The sequence below is a fragment of the Crocodylus porosus genome, unplaced genomic scaffold (genome assembly GCF_001723895.1).
Source record: "Crocodylus porosus isolate Cpor-Errol unplaced genomic scaffold, CroPor_comp1, whole genome shotgun sequence".
NCBI lineage: Eukaryota > Metazoa > Chordata > Crocodylia > Crocodylidae > Crocodylus > Crocodylus porosus.
The window spans coordinates 95,729,371-95,753,372 of NW_017728943.1; the positions used below are offsets into that span (position 1 = coordinate 95,729,371).

The 24,002-nt window shown below is 41.8% G+C and overlaps 1 protein-coding gene across 1 annotated transcript in view; it reads right to left on the reverse strand.

The window, feature by feature from the left end:
- The window catches only part of RYR2 (ryanodine receptor 2), an 810,210-nt gene that overhangs the window by 243,457 nt on the left and 542,751 nt on the right, over positions 1-24,002 (reverse strand). Inside the window, exons 37-41 of the mRNA XM_019549810.1 lie at positions 18,664-19,465; positions 18,026-18,226; positions 16,786-16,891; positions 13,789-13,932; positions 4,970-5,243 (exon numbers count right to left, since the gene is read on the reverse strand). Coding sequence (XP_019405355.1) covers positions 4,970-5,243; positions 13,789-13,932; positions 16,786-16,891; positions 18,026-18,226; positions 18,664-19,465 — 1,527 coding nt within the window. The remainder of the gene's footprint in view (positions 1-4,969; positions 5,244-13,788; positions 13,933-16,785; positions 16,892-18,025; positions 18,227-18,663; positions 19,466-24,002) is intronic.

The following is a 24,002-nucleotide window of genomic DNA, read 5'->3' on the forward strand; positions in this document are numbered from 1 at the left end:
TACATTCTCAGAAACAGGCAACACAAGCCCCTTCACATAATATCTGACAGCTGTGGCACTAGCAGTGAGAGCTAACCCCAATTAACCCATCACTCCACAAGCCTTAGATAAGACTTCTCAGAAATGCTATGAAATTTGCAACAGAAAGACTTGGACCATACTGTCCCTGCTTCATGCTAGGCCTAGCATTTGCTCTGTGTCCTAAGCAGAAAGAAAAATCAATTGTTTCAGGCAGAATATACTGGATAGGCATAATGGGATGTCTGAGACCTTTACTCCCAGTAGCCAAAGACTCTTTTTTCTACACCACATCATGGTGCATCATATCTTCCTTCTTCATCCAGAATGTAGATTGCTCTAAGGAAGTCAGATATCACTCAGCCCCTCTTGGTGACTTCTACAAATTCTATTACCTGGACATTGGGAGAGTACCTAACTCCCTGCCACACATTTCTCTAAAGGTATTGGAGAGTAGCAGAGGATTCCCATCTGGCTCTGCCTGTGGAACCATTATATTTTGTCATTTCTTTTGATATTCATGTCATACTTTGAATTATTTTGGGGACCTCAGTACCAGGCTGCTAGCAGACAGCAAGATCAAGTCATAACCTCTACAGAGCTCACAACAGGAGAAGCTGACATAGTTTGTCTGTGCTTCTGAGGTTTTCTCCATCAATATAACTTTGGGCTGATATTCTAGGCAAAGGAGGACTTGAAAGATCCAGGAAAACCCTCCTTTTAAACAATGAAGGCATCCAATATTGTCATCTATTGGAGACAATTCACTATTGCAAGACGTATATTGCTTAAATGTAATTTCTAAAAAATTACTGGTAAGAAACGAGTTAAATGTGGACTCAAGGACTACTCGAAAGTCTTCTACAGCAGAGGCTAGACAGCTGTCAGTGGGAAACCCGAGAGGAAGAGAATCTCATTGTTATAACTAGACGGAGTTCAAACATGTGGGTGAGGTCTTAATTTATCTAGAAAGGTGGAGAACTGAAGTGGATTAATGCTGGAACACATCAGAAGATTGTTTAAATACAAGCTGATTTAAGAATTCATAATTCCTTGAATATGGGTTGGAACAAATGCAAACATTTTAAATTTTGTTAGTACAAATTAATTCATAATATAACCTTTAATCATATACTCCAGTTCACAGGATGGCCTGCCTGGTGCCCAAGGCTAAGTACAGACCGTCAAAAAGCCTGAAGCTGAATTAATTCAGTCTTCACAGGTTAATCTAAACTGCACAGATTGAACTGATAAGCAAGTGAATGAATGTCTATTCATTTTGATTCTGGAAATGCAGCCACATGCCTACAGTGGCTCAGGCCAGAAGACAGGGGGTGCTAGAGCATGCCTTCCTGCTTGGCTCAAGCAGACAGCTTGGGTTAAGGCTAGCCCATCCACGGAGCGAGGGAGGAATTTGCAGGGAAATGCAAAGCATTCTGGGATGCTGGGGAACTGCAAGTTAACTTGAAACTGGAGGGTATCTGGGACAGAAGTTCAATAAACCAATTTAATCTAAATCAGTTAAGTCTAATACTACATCCTGCAGGTTTATCTTAAACCAGTTTTGGCCATTTTGAAAGCGGTTTATGTGCACTGAACTTCTCTTGTGTTACAGATCTGAACTAGTTTCTGATCACTTATACCCGTTTATGTGTAAAGTAATTTACATCGCATTAGTTGCCATATTTAAGGCACTTTAAAGATGGGTCTATGCATGCATGTCCTTAATGGACCTTAAATATGACAACTTAGGGTGATCTGGAACTACAGTTTATATCTGCATAAAGCAAGTGTCAAATTTAGGCCTGATTAGTTAAGGTGCCATAAGCCATGTGTAGACACGGTACAGCCCCTCAATGCTATCACCTGCACCAGTGGAGCTCAGCTGATGGGTCCATGTGCTGCTGCTGGGTGCCGCCAGGGAGAAAAAAAGTAGAGGTTGGTGTTGCAACCACTAACAGCTCCCCCACACCTCTGCCTTGAGGTGGGTTTGCTGGCTGGGGCTTGAAGCCCCTGAAGGGGTGGGACACGAGGATTCAGGCACCTTTAGAAGCCTGAGTTGGATCTCTTGCCCAGTACAGCAGGCAGGCAGTGATTGCATTTGACCCCAGTGCCTGGCACCACTTTCTCTGCTCTAGCCACTTCCATCACAGGCAAGCACTCAGCTTCCCTCCTAGCAGGATGCTGCCCATGGAAGAGGCAGCATCAGCTCCTGGGGGCTCAACTTAGCCCAGCCCAGGAAGGCTGGATGCAGCACAGACAGGGGGCTCAGCCTTGGATCAGGTAAGCAGAGCAGGGAAAGCCTGGGTGCTGGAGGCAGACGCAGTGCTGGGTGATGGAGGAAGACGCAGTCCCAGACTGCCTGGGCTGAGCCAAGCAGAGCACCCAGGAGCTGATGCCAACTCTCCCATGAGCAGTGTCCTGCTGGGATGGAGGTGGTTGCAGCAGAGAAAGCAGCACTGTGCCCTGGGGTCAGAGATGGTTCCAGCCCATCTGCTGTACCAGGTGGGCTTCTAAGGGTGCCTGAATCCAAGGCAGGCGGCAAGGCGTCCTTCCCCTACAGGGCTTCATTGCGCTGAAGCAGAGGCATAGGGGGACCACTAGTGGCCACAACACCAACTGCTGCTTTTTTCTTCCTGGCAGCACTGGGCAGCAGCACGTGGCCCCAGGAGATGGGCTCTGGTCTCATTCACCAGAAAGGGAAAAACAGGGAGTGGGGGTTAGGCCTCACCTGTGTGGAGAGCTGTCCAGGATGCTCACCAGGACAGGCTGCAAGGGCTTCCATCCAAGTGAGCTGCATTAAGGTGCCTTAAGGTATCCACATGTAGACACACATCTAAATCACCTTAATGCACCTTAGGCTAAGGCGCATTAAAGTTTAGGCACACAAATTCATGTGCAGGTATGCACTGTATGTGTACATGATACCCCATTATTTGCGAATTTGTATACAGACACACTTTCTCACTGCAATTGAATTTCTCCCTTGCTAAAGTTGCAAGTGAGATATGCTAGCTCCTTGAGGTACCTCTGTACATAATGTCTGTCATACATACATACTAAGAACCTTGGGGCTAGAGGTAGTCTAAAGGATAGGTGCTATACAGCATGATTCTCCAAAATTTAAATATATTATCTTTATACAACTTGAGTCATGAAGTATTTCTAAGTGTAGAAATCATGTAATAGCTTGCACTTTCAGGAAACTCAAAATAAAAGGCTAAGTTTAAAATCTATTACGTGCCAAAATACTTCTCTTACCCTTCCTATCCAGGACATTTTGCAAATAAGCCTATACTTAGTTTATTTATTTATAAAATGATGTATCTGGATATGCTTGCAACTCATGTTTAATCTCATTGGTTATGTCAGGTCATAAAAAGTGCAACAGCATTGAATGAATACAGGATATCAAAACTTTGCTCTACTATATACATTTAATATTAATGATGCTTTGCTTGATATAAGCTTGCAACTTGTATTTTAGGCTATTTCTTACACAATGTACCCATGCAATTAGAAGAAATGGTTGTGGCCTACTTTGTTGGTCAAAACATTATTAATTATATGAGGAGGGCTTAAAAGATTACAAATATATAAGGAATGTATACTCCTTATAAATATACAAAGGAATGACTTCATTATGAAGAACAAAATATATGTGTAATTAGTCCCACACAAAATAATCACTTTCAATTGAGGAAGATGTTCTACCCAGGTTAATCCCTGTAGGGATGTCCTGATTTAAGTAAGCATATGTTCTCATTAATTTTTAAACACTTCTTGACCCTCAAGCCTCCACTGACTTCCATACGCTGGAGAAAAGCTGATTTTTGCTCATGAAAGTACATGGTAACAAAAAATAATACCACCAAATATTACAAAATTCTCTATAATAGAGACCAAATGCTGAAGGTTTAATCATGCAAGTGGAGCTATACTTCTTTGGAAGCACTGTGCAGGACCAGAGCCAAGAGCACTGCAAAAAGAGTAGTTGCAATGAAAAGATCAGTGCATTTCAATGGCATTTCTGAGAGAGAAAAGCTTTCAATGTTTCCCAAAAACTACACACCATGTGGAAATATTTGGATTTTTTTTTTTTTTTTAACAAGGACCAAAAAATAATTAGTAACACATACCCAATATACATAAAAGGGGTACTCATAGAAGCAGGTGCTTGGTACATTATATCTGTTGCAAGGTCTGATGGTGGACAAACAAGGGGCATTACTCAGATTGATTCAAGACAAACTTTTGTTCTTCTCTCAAAATGATACCATTAGCATCATGGTGGCAGACCAGGCAATGCTGCTTCAGCAAAAGGTGGGGAAAAACCCACCTCTGATTCAAGCAACAAAGTAAAACAAAATGTAAAATCCATTTTTCTCTTTTAGCAAATTCACAAACAACCATGTTTTGTACCAGGGGTTTGAAGATTATCGGAATACACTGGTTTAATGAGTAAGATCAGGTTTCCCCTGGTACCTGATGCCAGCGGTTGAGACTCTATTAATATCTCACAGAGAAATGTGTTTCCTGTAAGCTCAAGTGAAAGAAATCTGTTTTGCATTAGGGCTCCTAGGTTAATCCTCACTTATAGCTAAAGTATTTGCATGTGCAGGCAACCTGAAATCACTCAATTAATAGAATGTGTCTTGTTAGTGTCCCAAAGTAACCTTCAAAGTTTCACTGTTCCAGATATAACAACTCGTATATTACAGGCTCTTATACTTTTCTACTATCATCTGCTAACAATGTGACAAAGCATAGGTTTTAAAACTGCAGAAGACCCCATAAATCCCAAACCAAACTTCTCTATTTAGCATCTCAAACCACAGAAAGATATTATATTCATATTCAAACAGTGTGTTTTACCCAGGTGATAAACATAAGACAAACAATATGGGAATATGATTTATAAATTTAGTGATATGGTACTCCATTGATTTACCCTAATCCACGAATCATGAGCTTTTCTTCCTCTTTCCCCATTCGGACACTGAGCAGAGAACGGATCTGGCCCAGAGATGCTAGCAGGTTGATAGTGTCTTCTACTGATACACTGTTTATGGTGTAGGTCTTTGGTAAGGTTCGAACCAGGCCACCAATACCATCATACTGGCGATGCAGCAAAACAAACATGGCCCTCACTAATTCAGGATCCTCTATTACTGACTCCTGGGCCCAGCGTACCATTGTGTCTGAAATCAGTTGTTGAAGAGTGGCTATAAAGACAATACATAAAGAAAGATGTTTGTATTAATTGTTCATTTGTACCTCTAACAAGTCCCTCTAAGTGTATTTTACCGCGTATGTTAGAGTTAACCCAGTTTGGAAGAAAGCATTTCTTGTAATTAAAGGGAAAAAAAGAAATAACATTTTGCAAGGAAAAAGGCACCTTTGAAATGAAAACATATCACTTCTGAATTTCACAAAGTTATAAAAAGGAAAATGAAGATATATAGAATCCTCACTGGGCAATAACTATATACAGCTTTAACTGATAAATACCTCTTCCATGAATTTTGTAGAAACAGTTTTGGCAGTTTTTATTATGAACTAGAAGTAGAACATACTGTCTGGTAGTCTATATGAAATATGAATGTTAGTTATATGAACTCTACAATGTGTAAAATGGAGTAATTCACTTTAATAATTCACAGCATCTAAAATGAAACATCTTCCAGTCAACAGAAGCAGAAGCCTCCATGATCACACACTGCTTTAGAAAAATCTGATTAACAAAGGCCCCTGGAAGACATGACATTTTTGGCAGCACTCATGTGTTAACTGCACTGTAATTATAACATGCCTCATGTTTATCCAAATAAAGGTGTCATAAAATGGTAAAAAATCCAAAAAGATGTTCTATATATATGGGAGAACATCTTTGCATCTGGATTGTATAGCACCTTAACTTGAATAGGAGGCATATGCTGTGCTCCAGACCGCGCTGGATGCTTGTCTCTATTGGCTGAGGACAACCCCACTGGCCGCGTCCAGACAAGTACAGACACATGGTATGTGGCGCCGCAGCCCTGTCTGCAGCACCACACATCGCACATGCAGGTGTTCCCTGCACTGCTGCCTTGTAGTGTGGGGGTGGGGGGGAAGAGTTGACCTCAGGATCTCCCAGGGTCAAAAAATCCCATGACAAAAAAGTGGTGCAGCACATGTGAAGGTAGTGCACACCACCTAAAACCGGACCCTGGCTGGCCAGAGCCATGCTCTGGCTGCCGACCAGGCACTCAGCTGCAGAAGTATCACAGCTGCAGGACGCTGAGACCCCCAGGACACCAGGTAAAGCTGCTGAGGTCAGCACAGTCGCTGGCCCCAGCTCAAGTAACCTGCTACACGTCAGAGGCTGCATGGCACAGGTGTTCCCCAGGGACAAGTAGCAGCAGCAAAAGGCTTTTCCCTGGAGAAACAAATATCTGTGCTCATGTGGAAATGGCCACTGTCTTTCAAACTGTAGCAACACCCCCAGTTTTACTTTTTCTTTTTTTTTTAAAAATGCATTCCCTCCCCTTCCCCAACCATTTCTGACTTTCTCTCTTTCTCTATTCCCTATAGATAAGTATAAGGGAGCTAAGACATAGGATAAGCTTCAGCATTTTATTTTTGCTAGCAAATTGTACTTGTTTTGTTTTTTCTCCTTCTTTATATTGTATAATTATTATATTTATATTGATTTTTACTGTTCTATATTACTGTTTTACTGATACTATACGATTTAGGCCTACATATGTAAGTTAGCATAAGTCATATCAAGTTTCCATTTTGTTTGTCAAGTCTCCATCTTGTCCCCATGCCTAGTTGTGTAAGTATGTTGTAACCTATGACTCATACCTACCCCTCCTATGTAACTTGGTTCTTGAATGAATGGGGATGAATGAGGGTGCTTGAGAGACAATGACAGTATGTCTAAAAATAGTTCCCTCAGAATGACCGAACCATCAAAACCAATACCTGGATCAACGACCCAGCCCTTGGAACCACCCTCAGCATTCAAGAAACAAAAGATGAGGCAACACACCACTGTGCCAAGGCTGCACATGCTCAGTAACAACACCTGGAACCCTCTGGAACAGGACTGACCTTGCCTGGACAGCCCCTCCCCACAGGAGATCAGAGGTAGTCTGTCCCATAAAAAGGGGTAGTGAAGACTGACTCCTTGGGTCCATCTGGACCAGTACCACGCCACACCACCTATCCACTCAGAGGCCCTGCTGGCAACCCCTCTCTGGACAACACCTAGTGGACAAGGACCCCTTTCCAGCCTGGATAGGTAGCTATCACCCCCTACCCCCTCTTCAACCAAGGACTTGGACTCTGCTTCTCTTCCCTACCTGGACTGCAGCCCTTCCACTGAATCTCTTTCTCCTGCTGCCATTGTGACTGCTTGTGTGTGCGTGTGAACCAATAACTTCATGGAGCTGTGTAGTGTGTTGTCTGTTTAATAAACCTGTTATTTTGAAACCCCGAGTTCAGTTTTTGTCTGTTTTCTGACTGTTTACTCCTTGCCACCACTTATCTGCCCCCTAAACTCCCAGCTGTCTGCCTCAGTTTCCAACCCCAAGCTCCCAGCTTTCAGCCTCAGTTTATTTCCTGGCTGTCTCCTCCTTGCTGCTGAGCTTTTTCCCTTGCACCAGTGACCTCGAGTAAGCCTGGAGCCACTTGACCTTAAGTAACCCCAAGCCTCAGTTCCTCAGCCAACTTCCCTCTAGTCTATTGGTTCTAATCCCAGTTCCAGCATCTTTCACTCCTTACACTTTCTCGCTCACCTTAACCTTCCCTCAGGTATCCCAAGTACCCCAAACACACATACATACCGTACCATCCAAGTTAGGAACTCACCTGTGTGTATATGTAGGTGGGTGGTATGTGTGTGGACTGGTGAATATATATATGTCATCATGTGTATGATATATGAATTAGTGATCCATGTATGTGTATGGAGTATGTGGGTGTTGACAACTGATTGTTGTCTAATTTTTGGTGCATGTAGTCTATAAGTGCTTGAATTGGTGATAGGTATGCATGTTTGGATGTGTATGTGCCTGTGTTGGTTGTATGTGTGTGTTTGCGCACTGAATTGATTTGTGTGTTTGTATATGTGTAATTCTGTCACACTCTCCTGTCCAACAGCACAATATTGAGATCCTGAGAGTTGGCCTGACCCCACAGGGCAACAAAATCACCTCATTGTCTGCACCAGTCCCAGGTCTCAAACTGGACTTTCGGTCTGGCTGAGGCAGTGAAGGTAATTGTTAGCTGATTGTTAGCACTAGCTCCAGACAGCCCTAGGTCCCAGAGCTACCTTCAACTCATTTCAGAATCTGAATGTGCTTGGGTAGCCCCAGGTCCTGAACCAGAATCAGGGCTGCCCATGCCCAATCCACTCAGCTGAGCATGAGGATCAGGCACAGGGCAGCCCTGGAGTTTGGGACAGAGCCACTCCCTACCTGGTCTGCAAGGCTGGGCCGGGGGCAGCCCCATAGTGGAATTCTATACTCATGCCCATGCCAAACAACATGCATCCTGCCATGTGTCAAGCTGTGTTCTCAAACCCAGGGCGTCATTCTGTCAGCACAGCTGCTCATCTTGACCTGCTACCCTGTAGCTTGTCACCTAGGCTGGCCAGGGCTGGCCTGAAGCCTCCATTAGGAGTTAAGACTCTGCCCATTTGGTCACCAGTGGCCAACTTGGTGACCCTTCACTTCCCTCACATCAACCCCTGACCTGGAACAGGTCCAGGCAACAGGGCTCAGTCATATCCTCCAGGCTGCTTTGCTGGTCCTTTTGGCTTCCTCCTTAACTCTATTCTGCTTTCTCTCAGCTTCTTGGTCCAACCTATTCTCCAACTTCACTCTCTGCCTGATCTCCTGTTTTCTTGACTTGGCTTGTTCCTAGACACTATTCACAGGCTGACCTCCTGGCTTCCTGACCTGGCTTGTTTCTGAATTCTGCTCACTCATCCTGACTCTGTTCATCATCTAGATCCCAAAGTGATCCCAGACCTCATTGCCCATGACCTGGAGAAACACCATACACATCTAGCATGGCAAGTCACATGATTTTTGGGATGGGGCACAAACTTCCTCAGATTCCAACAGCACCATTATTTCAAAGGGCTAAAGCCTCATCAGGCACTGAAGGATAATAAGGGTGCAGCCAGAAGTGACAATTTTTGCCCAATGTGGCCACAAAAAGCAGTTGATTGTTGTGATCAAACACAAGTACACATCTCCAAACATCTTGCATGAGGTTACAGATAACGATGTTTCAAAAGGTAGTACCTTTGTAACTTGTGTCTGTAGTGCCTGTTTCTGTTTTTAGAATGGAAGGGGGGAAAGGGAGCAGAAGGAGTTCAGTCTGTGGGTTTTTCAGCCCCTCCTGAAGGGCAGGGCAGGTATATTAGAGGCCCCCCCAGGGTGGGGGAGTTCCAATGTAGTATGAATTTTTGCACATTATTATGTTTAAATAATAATAGTATTGAATTGATAAACCTCTATGATTGTATGAACAACTAAAACTCAATTTTGTGTTTGTTCCCTGCTTGACATGAGTAAATTAACTTTGTATGCCCTGTGTACGTAAGTGTCTGTGTGAGAGGGTGAATGGTGAAAAAATGGTAACTATTTGCAAGAAAACCGATTTAATTGATTGTGTAAGCAACAAGGTGCCAATGTATGAGTTACCAGACAGCAAACTAATTTAGCTAATCAATGGATAGCTGAAGAACGCGTCTGTGATCAGGTGCAAATAAGATAGTAAGAAGAAAGAATTTTGCATATCCTGTCATTTGAAATACACAAAGCTTGAAGGAATAAAACATAAAATTTCCTCTGTTTCTGGTAAGAAGCTGCATGAATAAATTGTCCACTTGTCTACACTTTAGCATCTGTCATGCTACATCTCAGCTGCTTGGTCAGCATTTAACAGCAGTACAATGTAGTGTTGTCCAAGCTGGCTCTAAGCAAGCTAGCTCAGTTACTCAAGCAACACAGCCACAGTAGAAGGGACTCATTTGAAAGGTAAAATCCAAGCTAAATTCACTGATGCAAAGTTCTGTTCTGATGGCTAGACTGCTTCTGAAGTTATCATGGATAGAGACTTAGCACAGAATCATAGAGAAGTACAGTTGGAAAGGACCTCCAGCGGTCATCACGTCCAACCCCCTGCCTAACATAGGATCGACTCTATCCAAAACATCCTATAGAAATCCATTGTCTAATTTCTTACCAGACCTACAGAGTCAACCCTGACAAAAGCCACAAAACATAACACCCTAACCTAGTAACATCCTGCTGCTGCAATGTTGTTAAAATACACTCAAGAAATCCAAGAAAGAGGACCATGCCCACTTCCGGAGAAGACGACAAAAACTCCACAGTCCATACCAATCTAACCATGGGGTAAAATTTATTCCTGATGCTAAATATGGCAATCAGTCTGACCCTGAGCAGAGAAGCAAAATCCTCTAACCAGAAAAACCCAAGTTTAAGTCCCAGCAAGCACATTAGCACACCCTGGTCACAATCCCCAACCTTGGCTGCAGCCAATCCAATGGTTCAGAGGAAGACTTAAAAAACAAACAAACAAATCATGATGTGTAGCAGCAAGAGAGGAAAAACAATCCTTCCTGGCCCTACATGGCAACCAATAAAGCCCAGAAGCATGGGAGATACCCATAGTAGAGCATAGGCAGAGTTTCTTCTAAATCATCCCAGACCAATCCCTGTTCAACCTCTTGAATGGGAAATTCACAACTTCCTTAGTCTGTCTATTCCACTGCCTTACTGTTCTGGAGTGCAGACATTTTTCCTGATATCCAATCTAAACCTACTTTGCTGCAACATCAATTCATTGGGCTACATGCTGTTCTCTGCAGCAAGAGAGAAAAGGTGTTTTCCAGCTTCTTTATGGTATCCAATATGAAGACTGTTGATGTGTCCCCTATGAAGTGCCTTTTCTGCAAGCTAAACATACCTATTTCCTTCAACCTCTGCTCATATGACTTCCCTTCCAAGTCCTTTATCATTTTTGTCACCTGCCTCTGGACCCTCCCTAACGTCTTCACATCCTTTTAAAAATGTGAAGCCCCAAACTTCACACAATACTCTAGATGAAGTCCTGGGACCATGCACCACACTGAAGTTTCTCTACTTTCACTGCTTCTAGAAGCATGCCCCCAGAGTCTCTGGAGCACATATCTGGAAGGGGGGAAAGTCAGAATACCCCACTTGCAAAGATATGCCCACAGAAATCTCTGTGAACCTTGCACATAATACTCTAGATGAGGCCTGACCAGTGTTGACTAGAGGTACTATCACTTCCTGTGTCTTGTATCTAATGAATTCCAAGACTACATTTCCCTTTCGTGCAGTTGCCTAACACTGCAGACTCATATTGAATCTATGATCTATCAGGACTCCCAGGTCTTTTTCCACAGTGCTGCCATGCAGCCAGCTGTCACTCATTTTGTACTTTTTTATTTATTCTTCCCAAAGTTGTCACACCTTGTATTTTTCAAAACTGAACTCCATCCTGTTAAGTTCCAACCGAGATTTCTAATCTATTGAGATCCTTCTGAATTGCCCTCCAATCCTCCATGTTCAAAATCCTTCTCAGTTTTATGTCATCTGCAATCTTGCTCAAAAAAGCTTTTTATGTCAGTATCTGAATCATTAATAAACAGACTGAACAGCACTGGACCACGGACAGACTTTTGAGGGACTCCACACAAAACCTCCTGTCATTCTGACATGGATCCATTTATAATTACCGTTTCCTTGCACTTACTGAGCTACCTGCCATTCTGCCTTATTGTAGTTTTGTCTGGACAACATTTCTCCAATTTGTTTATGAGACTGCCATGTGGGACTTTGTCAAAAGCCTTGCTGAAGTCCAGATTTACTATATCCACAACATTCCCTTCATCCACTCAACTTGTTAGTTTATCAAAAGAGATCAGGTTCATAGGATCATAGGAAAGTAGGACTGGAAGGGACCTTACAAAGTTATCTAATCCAGCCCCTTGCAGGATCATCCCTGAATAAACCATCTGAGCCACATGTCTGTCTAACCTGCTCTTGAAAACTTCCAAGGATGGAGATTCTTCATTTCCTTAGGTAGCCTGTTCCAATGTTTAATCACCCTCATTCTCAGAAAACTCCTAATCTCTTACCTAAATTTACTCTGCTGCCACTTGAGGACATTACTGTAGTCTTGTCCCCTACAGACACAGAGAAAAAAAACATCTCTCAACAATTATCCTTTAGGTATTTGAAAACTGTTATCAAATCCTCCCTTAGTTATTCTATCTCAAGTGCAGGACTTTGCATTTGTCCTTGTTGATTCCCATCTGATTGACTGAGGACCATTTTTTCAGTCTATCCAGGTCATTCTGGAGCTGAACGCTGCCCTCCAGAGCACTGGTGTCCAAGGCTTTTCTCTGGTAGGCCAGATGGGCAGTGCCTGGTCCATCTGCAGACCAGATCTGGCTAGTGGCCCCAGTCTAGCACCCAGGTCAAATATGGTGGGGTCCCATCCAGCTGTGCCGGGGGGGAGCAGTACAGGGGGCTGGCTGGCCCTGATTCAGACAGAATGGGGTGTGCCCCACCTCTGGCCCCATGGGAAGTAGGGGGCATGGCCATTTCATTGAAGGGTGCTTGGCCCAACCCCATAGGGAAGAGGGGATGTGGCTCAACCCCAATCCAGCCCACAGGGAGAAGTGTGGTACGTGTTTCCTCCCAATCTTGGGAGGAGGTACAGCCTAGCTGTGATCCACTGTGTGGAACTTGGGAATTTGGCAGCAGGGAGGAGTGGCAGTATTATCTTCCCCTTCTTCCCTGCCACCAAATTTTTCAACCCATTGCGAGCCCCATAAGCCAGATGCCAAAGCTGGGGCATAGGCCAGAAGTAGAGCACCCCTATTCCAAAATGTCCAGAATTCCACCCAGCTTGGTGTTGTCCACAAATCTGCAAGTATCCACACAATCCTATCATCAGAATCATTAACGAAGACATTAAACAATACCAGAACCAAGACAGAGCCCTGAGGAACACCACTGGATACCTTCTCCCAACTTTACATTGAGCTATTGGTGATTCAATTAGTCATTTGTCCACCTTACATTGCTTCCACCTAGCTTGTATTTCCACCTAACTTGTTAAGAAGTGTCAAAAAACTTGCTACAATCAAAGTATATCACATCCACTGCTCTCTCCTCATCCACTACGCCTATCACTTTATAGAAGGAAATTAGGTTGGTCAGGCCTGACCTGCCCTTGGTAAATCCATGCTGGCTGTTCCTGATCATCTTGTTCTCCTCTAGCTGCTTCATAAATTCCTTGAGAGCCTGCTCCATGATCTTTCTGGATATAGAAGTCAAGCTAACCAGTCTGTAGTTCCCTTGATCCTCCTTCTTCCCTTTCTTAAAGATGGGCACTATACATCAGTTTGTTCGACACAATTTGTTCTTAGTAAATCTAAGCTGGATGCTTGTGATCAGCATGTTATATAAAAAAAAACTTGTAACAGCCAGTGTAAGAAATGTGCTGACAGATACCATTGGGAGTTATTACTACATGTAATGAAAACTTCAGCTAAACCTCCTTTGAGTTAGAGCCATCAGCTTAAAGGTGCACAGATGCTTCCCTAAAAATCCAAATGGTTCTGGCAAATTATATATGAAGAGCTGTCAGTACTTCCCTCTCTCCTTCCAGAGCCAGGTTGCACTGGATGTTGATTTAACATTTACTTACAGGGTTTTTTAGAATGATTATCAGTGGGTTTCTCAGTTTGTTTCTTCTTCAAGTATGTCATTTTTTCAACTAAGTACAATAGACGACCTCTGATGGTTAAATCACTATTTCCATCCAGGGCTCCATCTTCATCTAGTTCAATTCCTGGAAATAATGAACATTGAATCATTAAGTGAATTAAACAAATTACAGCTATGTTCCTTGTCCAAATGTGCAAATATAATCAAACTGATGGGTCCTTTCTTGCTTTGTTAGCTAAGTGCACTACAAACAAACCAAAATTTGCTATTCTTGCAAATGCTCTTTTTGGCAGTACAGTTTAAAGGTTAGGGTTCAGATCTGGGGCTACAATACCTGGCTCTGTTGTTTACATACTGGATAAATGCAAGTTAATCATCTATGGCCATATTCACATAGGTATTTAGACACCCAGCTCCCTTAGCTTCCATGTAACTTTATTCTTGTTATTTTGAAAATAGGAAATCAGCCCCCCAGGTGATTTTTCATCTTAGCTGATATTTCAGTGCTTTCAAATGTTTAGATGAAAAACAATACCAAAGTGAAACTAATGATACTTTCTGATACTCTGTCAGTAAAAAATTGAATTGACCATTTTCATAAAGATGTGGTACATGTTATATTGAATTATAAAGAAATGAAACTGTATAGACACATATCTTATACTAATGTAAGACTTGTTTTTCATTTGTATTGTTCCAAATAAGTAATAATGAAACTGAAACCACCATATTGTTTCAAGCCCATCATTAATACTGTTGCCTCACAACTCTATGAGTTTAAAGTAAAAAGGCCACTTTCATTTTATCTTGCTGGGATCCTATGATCCCTGCTGACTTCCTGCTCCTGGGGCATGGGGCTGGACTCAAATGTCCCCCAAGGTCCCTTCCAGACCTAATGTCTATGAAATCTATTTCATTTTTTTAAATTCAGTTTTAATCTGAGTTTTTAACATGAACTTCTCTTCTACAGCATATTTCTACCTCAGATCTGGTAATACCATTAAATCTTTTGTTCATGGGGAAATCCCCCTCTTTTTTGGGGGGGGATTTTTTGCATTCATCCATTTGGAAATGGTTCCAGTTCTCTTTAAAGACAGTTTAATTGTACTTTGCCCCAAGGGAAAGTCAACGGTGAACTAAAAATGAATCGTCAATAGCTTTCAATTTTATACAAAGTGATATTGTATAGAAGCCTCTCCAACCAAAGCAATAATAAAACTGAAATATTTCAGTAATCAGCATGCAGAGGTGCTGTAGAGTTACTGATGCAAAAATGTCAGTTTCCCCCAGTTGCACAATTCCCAGCACTGTGGTTCCAGTTGTCCAATTTGCAGAATATCAATGTGGTTATTTCTCAACCTATGTACAATATGAGAAGCTCCACATTCTGAAGAGCTGACTAGCTAATTGCAGCCCTTAGAGATGCATAATCAATGGTCTGTTCTTCTGCAATAACTGTGCTGTGAATATATAAGTTCATGTGTTCTGTCTTTATTATGCCTCTTCTAGCCTCTGAATAGGCACTTTTCAAGCTGTTTGACAGCAAGAAAGCTAATGGAGACACTGGATTATGGATAATGGAGACACTTCTGGCTTCCTCAGACTGAAGCAAACTCCAGATTTTACACAAAAGAGGGGAACGAAAAAAACCTGAACAGAATGCTTCTGAGATAAGAGGTTGATAATGAAAAGGAATGAGAAAGCTACAGAAGTCAACCAGGAAAATGAGAGAGCAGAGAAGAAAGCCCCAATCAATTTTCAATTCACTTCCTGCCACCTGACAGCTAATTTTATCAAAACTTTTTTTCCCTCATTCAAAGGGGGAACAAATATCAGAATAATAAGAGAGCACCTTTTTGAGGTGCTTCTAGTTAACTTCAGACCCCAGACTGGAAGGAACTCCACACCATACTGATAGGTTCAGGACAGTTTCCTCTAGGCTAGGTAAGGGTCTTATTTAAGCAAAAAGCATAATCATGTATGTCAGCACCAGCATCCTCCATCTAATTAAGAAAGAATAAGAGTGGAGCAGCTCAATCAATACCTCCATCTGTTAATTATCAGCAGGTAGCTCCTTTTATAGATGAAGTGGCTAATTTTTTTGTGTGTTCAATATGTGACTTGGACAGAGCAAGGGGCATCCATAATTTGAAACTAACAAAGTGCTGTCTACTGCATTACCTTGCCAGCTCCAAGATGACTAGAGCAAAATTTAAATATATCAGCTGTGCAAACAAAAATTTTAGTTGCATCTGCAATGTCCATGGTTATAAGTTTAAATGTGCAAAAAGATTCTGCTTTTTAACTTCTGTTCTGTTTACTTTGCACCTACTTGCATTTAAATTTGGAGCATTTAAATATAAGAAAATCAGTTAAACTTTGCATTATTACCTGAAGCAAGACTTGGGATTTAAGAATTTTACTTGCCCATTTTGATTCAACCAAAGCACCCTTTTTCCTCTCACTTTCTTCAAATAAAAACCTCTCCAAGAGGTCAGGTAAGGATGAACAACTGAAGTCATAGCTGCCCTTTTATTGTGGTTAGTATGAACACAGTTAATTAGATATGACAAGAGTCACCTAAAGATTAACTAGAACCTACAGGGGGGGTTTCCACAGTGAAGGGGAGGGAAGGTAACAGAGGAGCAGAAACTGCTAGTCTTGCCACAGGTCAGGAGTAGTTTTCTCAAAAAGCTAGTGAGCTACATTTAATTTACTATCCTTTGAGTAGTTTGAGTAGAGTTCATTTATATGAAGGGAACCTTTCCCCTTTTGAAATAAAATATGATTTATTTCCTTGTATTCTGATCAGAGGAGAGAGTTCCACTTGTATCGTGACAAAGAAATGTATTTTGTATTATCTGACTTTTTATCTGTCTGTTTATGATAAACAGTAACCTATAAAGTGCCTTTGCTAAGGTTGTTTTATTTGTCTAATACAATTTCAGAAATGAGAGGTTATAAAAACAGAGCTTACCACAATGTGTCATTAGGTCTTCATGAAAATCAAGAAGATGATCTCGAATTTCCTCAGGGCAGGGACAATCACTTTTATCATCCTTAAAGTTCAGAAGCATGTTTATCTGAAAATGAATTAATACCAGAAAAAGAAATTAGATTTTGGGAAGTTATTCAGGGACCCTGTGGTGGGTAGGAAAGAATATATAATGCCAGGAGTGTCTGGAATCCAAATGTTACTCAAAGGACTTACACCAAATGTGAATATTTTGGATATCTTTTTGTTCACTACACCCATAAAACTGTGCAGAAAAGCAACACTGAATCAAATATTTTTAATTACAGCCATTCTTTATGTATTTATGAAAAATTCAAGCATTATAGAAATTATTTTTTCTGAAGGGGAAAAATCTGATGCTTAAGTAGAAGAGATAAAAAGGATAATATTTACTCGATTTCGTGTCTAAAATCAAATTATTGTGGGATCATCTTAAATTCAAAGTCATTTTAGAATCAAGTAAACATGGTAATAAGAATGGAGAATGACTAATAATAACAATGAATGGTCAGAGTAGAATATTAAAGGACTCCTAATTTCTTTCTTCAATTGTATCAGTAATGAACACTGCAACTTCAGGCAAACTACCTGGTCTCTCTGAATCTGTTTTGCTGTCAATAAAATATACAAAAAATGGCAGTGTAAAGTGTCAATTAACAAGCGTCTAAGTATCATATTGAAATCTTCAGCAGAAAAAAGAATATTTGCATATGCAAAATATTATTGTTAACAAAGTGCTTCCTTTGAGAAGAAAGCATATATTCCTATAAGGTCAATGAATACAAAGGCAGCAGCCTAACAAGGTTGCGCACACTAAGGGTTTGTCTATGATGAGAGGTTACAACATGCAAGGACAGTAGCTAATACAAATTAACAAACACAATGTGTCATCAGTATGAATAAAGTCTGTCAGGTTAACAATCATGTCAGTCAGTGATAATTATCTCCAGTGTGAAACCTAGGGATCACACTGCTAATGCACGAAACTCATTATCTGTATTGAGAGTTTTAAATAGAAGTTAACATGGTCTAAAATAATCTGATTTCCCTGTGCAGAAAAACTTGAGAACCAAATGAAAATCTGATCACTAGGACACTTTTCCTGAACTGGATTCCTAAATTCCTCCTTTGACTCCACCACCACTCTTACAGTATGGAAGAGCGGGAAGTACTAATTATAAATTTCTGTTTTAAGCTGTACCTGCTCTTGAGGTGGAGACCGAAATTCTTTTGTTTTCCTGGCTGTCAGCGCAGCAGACATGTTTAAGGCTTGCATAACTTCATTGTAACGAAAGCGCTGATTTTCTTGAAGCTTAGCTACAAAATCATCAGAAAATGCTACAATGGCTTCTATCCGATGACGTATTTGGCAGTCGCACAGATACTGCAGTAAGTGACACATCTGGGGAAACACCAGCAACAAAAACAGTCAAATTTATAAAATATTCTTAGTATAACATGGTAAGGATGGACCATTCACATTAAAAGTAATGCATGTATTATCAGATAACTGAAAGTAAGCTATGATATGCTCATGCTTTCACAGTAGTAATACAACTAGTTATGTTCTTTAGAAGTTATGGGCTAACCTAAACATGCATAAGGTATAATATAACTGTCTATGTACACTCTTCATTAAGTTAGTTGGTGCTCCAAAAAGGTTTCATAAATACTCCTGTTGCCACTGGACAATGATAGGATGATGCTATATTACATAAATAACAGTGATTACATTTCAAAACACAGCACAAACAAGGAATACAGGTATATGCTGCCTGCAACAGTGTTTAAGATAGTCACATAAGTTAGACTAACCATTGACATGGTAAATCTCATTACCTGCAATTTTACAGGTTCAGGAAGTTTCATTTGAAGAAGCCCTTCCTTTGGCACTTGCTCTCCTCTGGCTTCTTCTTCTCCTCCTTCTGGCTTTAGCTCCTCTGTAGTCAGCTCCTTTTCTGGCATTTCATTTTCATCCCCTTGGCTTGTGTCTTCTTTGAAAACACTGGGCTCAATCAACTGCAAGATGTGCTTCAGATCCCCATTATGGAAGACTCCCATGATTAACAGGGTGTAAAAAAGCTTGATGAGCGGGACAAAAAGAAACTCTGTAGAACCCCCTACTGGATCTCTTACATGGAGGCTGCCCTCTTGAACAGCTTCAGTCAGCATCTCTATAGTTTTGGCCTTTAAGATTTCCAGAGGGAATTCAGGGCTAAATTGATAGCACTCACTGCTAATGCTTACAAAGCTGGGAGAAGAGAACTGCATCCTAGGCCGCAGGGAGGTGCTGAGCCCTATACCAGGGAGGCCATGTTTTTTATTCTCATCAGGAAACAGAGTAATGCTCTTGGTCTCATCTGTCATCGGAACAATAAATTCATTATTCATCATTAATCTGGCAGTGGCATAGGTGTTGAGGTGGATATCAATAAGTAAGTCATAATAGCCTGTACGTAACAAGCCTGGCATATATTTGTTCTCAATGGCATACAGGAGCTGAGATTCATCCACGTGGCTGCACATAGCATGCGCTACCCGATTGTTCCCTAAAGCACAAACAGCTGAATACAATCGGAGAGCATGATAGTGAAATTTCAGCAATTCCTCTTGTTCTGTCAACTCTAAAATATCTATAGACCTGGAGAGAAGAAGGAAAAATATAGTAAGTTCCATATCAGGGTAATAACTAAGAAAACAGGACAAAGGAGACAAACAACATACACAATTCTACTAGACTACTAGACAGATATTCAGAAAGTCTGAATTGATTCAATCTTTGCAGGTCAGTCTAACCTAAAAAGATTGAACCGATCTGCAAGTGAATAAACATTCAGGAAATGCAGGAATATACCTACAGTGGCTCAGGCTAGAAGCCGAGGAACACTAGCGCAGCGCTTCCTTGTCTTTAGCAGCAGCTGCAATGCTGGAGGGAAACTGATGGGGGCATGGCCAGGCCTCCTCCCCACCATAGGCTAAATATGATTGGAGAGAGGTTTAATCCTCTACCCTGGCCTTTAAGGACCCCAGCCAAAGTGTGCCTGGAATGGGAGTGGCGGGGAAGCTGCCCTTGCCAGGCTTGTCCCCAAGCCCAGACACTGTCAAGGGCAGTGCCTCAGGTGAAGCGGGGTAGAGGGGAAATTAAACTCCTCTGTCTCCTGCTGCTGGGCTGGGCTTTCACAGAGCTACAGCTGCTGTGCCCAGCCTAGCCTCAGCACAGGCAATCTGTCCAGGCAGCCCCTGCCCAAGCTGCAGCCTACTGGGAAGGGCCTGGTCCCCATGGCCCAGTCCCAGTTGGCCCTTCCACCTCTTCTCAGCAACACTGCCCGGCTCCACCCCACAGCCCCAGCCACTGGCAGGGCAGGTGGGGCTGTGCCAGATGGCTTTGGCCATACTCCCTCCCCTGCCACTGGAGTGGGGAGGGAGGGAAATGACTGACGGGCTGTTCCACTGCTCCACCCTGGCCGGCAGACCCGGGCTGTCACTGGGACAGAGAACAGAAGGTGAGATTATATTCCCCTCCCTCTCTCAGTTTGCTTCAGGCTGTGGATGGGAGGGGCCTAACAAGGGCTGCTACACCCTGGCCAGGTAGACCCTGAATGTGGTCCCCGAGTGGAAGAGGGGAGGGAGAAGGGAATAAGACCCCTCCCTGCTCCCTCTGTCCCTGGGGGCCATGCCAGCCAGTGTCTGGCTATGCCCTGTCGCTGCTCCAGCTAGAGAACAAAGGGGTAGGGCCAGCATTGCTCTCTGGAGCAGACAGCACAACCCAGCCCAGGGCTGAAAAGCATGCTGGGATGCTGGGGTACTCTGGTTTAAGTTAAATCAGGATGGGGTCTGGGACAGAAGTTGCATAAACCGGTTTGACCAAAATCAGTTAAATCTGATACTGCATTCAACCAGGTTTATCTTAAACAAGCTTTGGCCATTTTGAAACTGGTTTATATGCACTGAACATATGTTCTGTTACAGGCTTAAACCAGTTTCTGATCACTTAAACTGGTTTATGTGTGGCTTCTGTCCCTAGCCCTAATGAGCAATCTGAGCATGCTAACAGTGCTCTAAACTTCAAGTTTCTTATTTCTGACTTTCACAGGCCTAAATCTGCAGTTTTAGAAAGACACTGTTGACATAAAAATTTTGGACCAAGACCTGAAGTTCCTTGGATTCCCCCCAGCCCCCAAATAAATCACCCATTTGGCAGCAGCTGTGCAAGGTTTAAAATTGTAGTTTTTAATTGAGCAGGGATAATCAGGATTCAACTGCGACTCTGGAAAAATCTTTTTTTCTTCATTCTGCCTTCCCAAAACACAGTGCATGTCTTATGAGGGGCACATGATATTCAAGAAAATGGGGGTATTCTTTGAATAGAAATCCAGTTGTCTTCACTGGGAGCTGGATCAAGTGAATTTATTCATTTACTGTATTTATTTATTAAGAAACAATAATTTAGATAACTGAACATTGAAAGAATTTTGCTTTAAATCTACATTTCATTTTCCCTGTTTATATTATTTATTTCCTTTTTCATTTCAGATTGGATAATGAAAGCTGAGTAGTCATTTTAAGTTTTGGGCTATTCTTATTACCGTAATTTTCATTTTTTAGACAATGGTGGTGCTCTCACAGTTAGAATAATGCTTCTCATTTCTGGGTCTCAGAAGACTGCATAGGAACATATTACATTTGTAAACACTTGTTACAATTAGATCTTGACAGCATTAAAATCATGGAACTAGATATTTTCCTTTAATAAAATATATTTTGTATTTTATGTTTCGGGTCTTTTTAGTATTGCAGAAGTTCAGGGGCTTTATTTTTAGTTTCCCTTTTCATTAAAAACAAAGAAAACATATATCAGTGAAGAGGTAAGTAAAGTAACAGATCTTGCAAAACTTTGTAGGTTTGAAATACAAGAAGAATGCAGATTTAAAGAAGTTCTAGTTCACTCCAGTTCTTACTCTAATCTGTCCATTTTAAAATTATTTTGATTATACAATCTGATTTTAAATTGAGCTAGTCACTCATCAAACTAAATCCTACCTGAGTAGAGGAAAGTAGTTAACTGTGTTAATCTGAAGTCAGGTAGAATGTACCTTACAGACTAACCATCTCAGAGACGCATAACATTTCAAGAGCTTATGCTCTTTTGATAATTTCATTAAGTGAGCTCAAGCTCATGAAAGCTCATGCATCTCTGATTGAATTAATTTATAAGGTACATCTTTACCCTGTCTAAATCCTTCCTACCATGCCAAGGAGAAGCAAGGAGGTTCCACAAGGTTGAAGATAGATGTCTTACTCTGCTTCCATCATTCCTTTTTCCTCAAATCCCAGCTAGAATAGATATGGGTGTTGTGGCAGAATGTGAAAGTCATGAAACCCCTTTCCCCAAATCCAAACCTGTTCCCTGGTGCAGTGTAGCCAAGTCCATTTCACTCCATCTGAGACTGCTAATGCCATGGAAGAAGCAGAGCATTTTTTAAAAATTCTGCTTAAACCTTCTGAAGATATTTGTTTTATGGCAGGGACCACTATGCAATAACTCTCACTCAGCATATCCCATATGCATAAATATCAAGGTAATATATTCAAAATATAGTCATAGCCAAGTTAGTCTATTCTGGTGAACTCTAGCCTTGAGAATCTGTAAAATACACTACTGTCAGTTATTTCATTAATAAGTAGTTCACAAAGCCTAGGGACAGAAGTTACATGTAGATTGATTTAAGTCATCAGAAACTGGTTTAAACCTGTAAGAGAACAGAAGTTCAGTGCACATAAGTCAGTTTCAAAATAGCTGAAGCTGGGTTAAGATAAACCTGGTTGAATGCAGTATCAGACTTAACTGATTTGAGTCAAACCGGTTTATGAAACTTCTGTTCCAGACCCCTTCCTGGTTCAAGTTAAATCACAGTCCCTCAGCATCCCAACATGTTTTCCAGCCCTAGACAGGATTGTACTGTCTGCTCCAGCAAAGAAGGGTTGGGGGAGGAGGCAGGGAATGCCACCCCCCCCACACACAAGCAAACCCCAGCTGTTATCTGGGGCCAGGGAGGAGGGTTATACTTCCTTTCCCCTGAGTACAGATCTGCCCTGTCCTGCGCTGCTAAAAATTTACTGCTGGCTACAACTGTGGACTACAAATCCCAGAGACACCTGGAAGCAGGAAGAGAGCGATAATCAACTCTGCAGAGCTCTGCTGTTGTGAGTCTGGACTGAAAATCCCAGAGTCCTCAGGGCAACAGGAAGAGGAAGCAAACACACAGCCCCCACTGGCTACGTGTCAGAGAGCCATGCTCTGGCGCCCCTTGGCTTCTGGCCTGAGCCACTGCAAGTATGCGGCTACATTTCCTGAATCAAAACGGAATGCCTGTCCAGTTGTTTCTCAGTTTAATATCAGTAGTTTAGACTAACCTACAAAGAATGACTTGATTCAGCCTCAAGCTTTTTGAGTGTCTGTACTTAGCCAAAAAGAACTCCAAGAATATGAAGAAACATAGTCAAAATGCAACTCCCTTCCTCTGACCTCCCTAAAGCTTTGTGATGCTAAGTTTCATGGTGTTACTACATACGTCTCACTTTTGCAAAATACTATGCAAAGAGAAAAATGAAACATCCACTAGCTGCATCTCTAGATAACAGTGATATCCACAGAAGCATGATACTTTCCCCTGAGTAGGGGAAACATAACTTACCTTCAAATATAATTAAATTCTAATTGATCCTGTCCCTTCAACTCAGTTCACTAAATCAATAACTCAATCAGAATGTGGTTCATAAGAAGAGATTCTATTTCAAGTCAGAATTTAGTGTTTTTAGCTTTATATTCAACCAAACCTGAGATGACTCTGAATTTAAGATAACCCCCCCATAATTAGGTTCTATACACGGAAAATTTATAAAGTTGTTAAAATTTCCCATGTACACAATCTAATTGATGGAGGGTCATCTTAAATTTGCGCCCCACCCCAACACACACACTGGTGCAGTGGAGAACACAATGGGAGGGAAGCATGCAGTAGAAGGCTAGGTTGTGGGAGAAAGAGTAGAGGAGTAAGTGGTAGGGAAATGGATAAAAGTAAAAGCCTTGGCTTTCCTGGTTTGCTCCCTGCAGGACCGGACCAGCGTGGAGTAATCCTCCTTGGAGGTGAATCCCGTCCTCCATCCTTTGTAGGCTT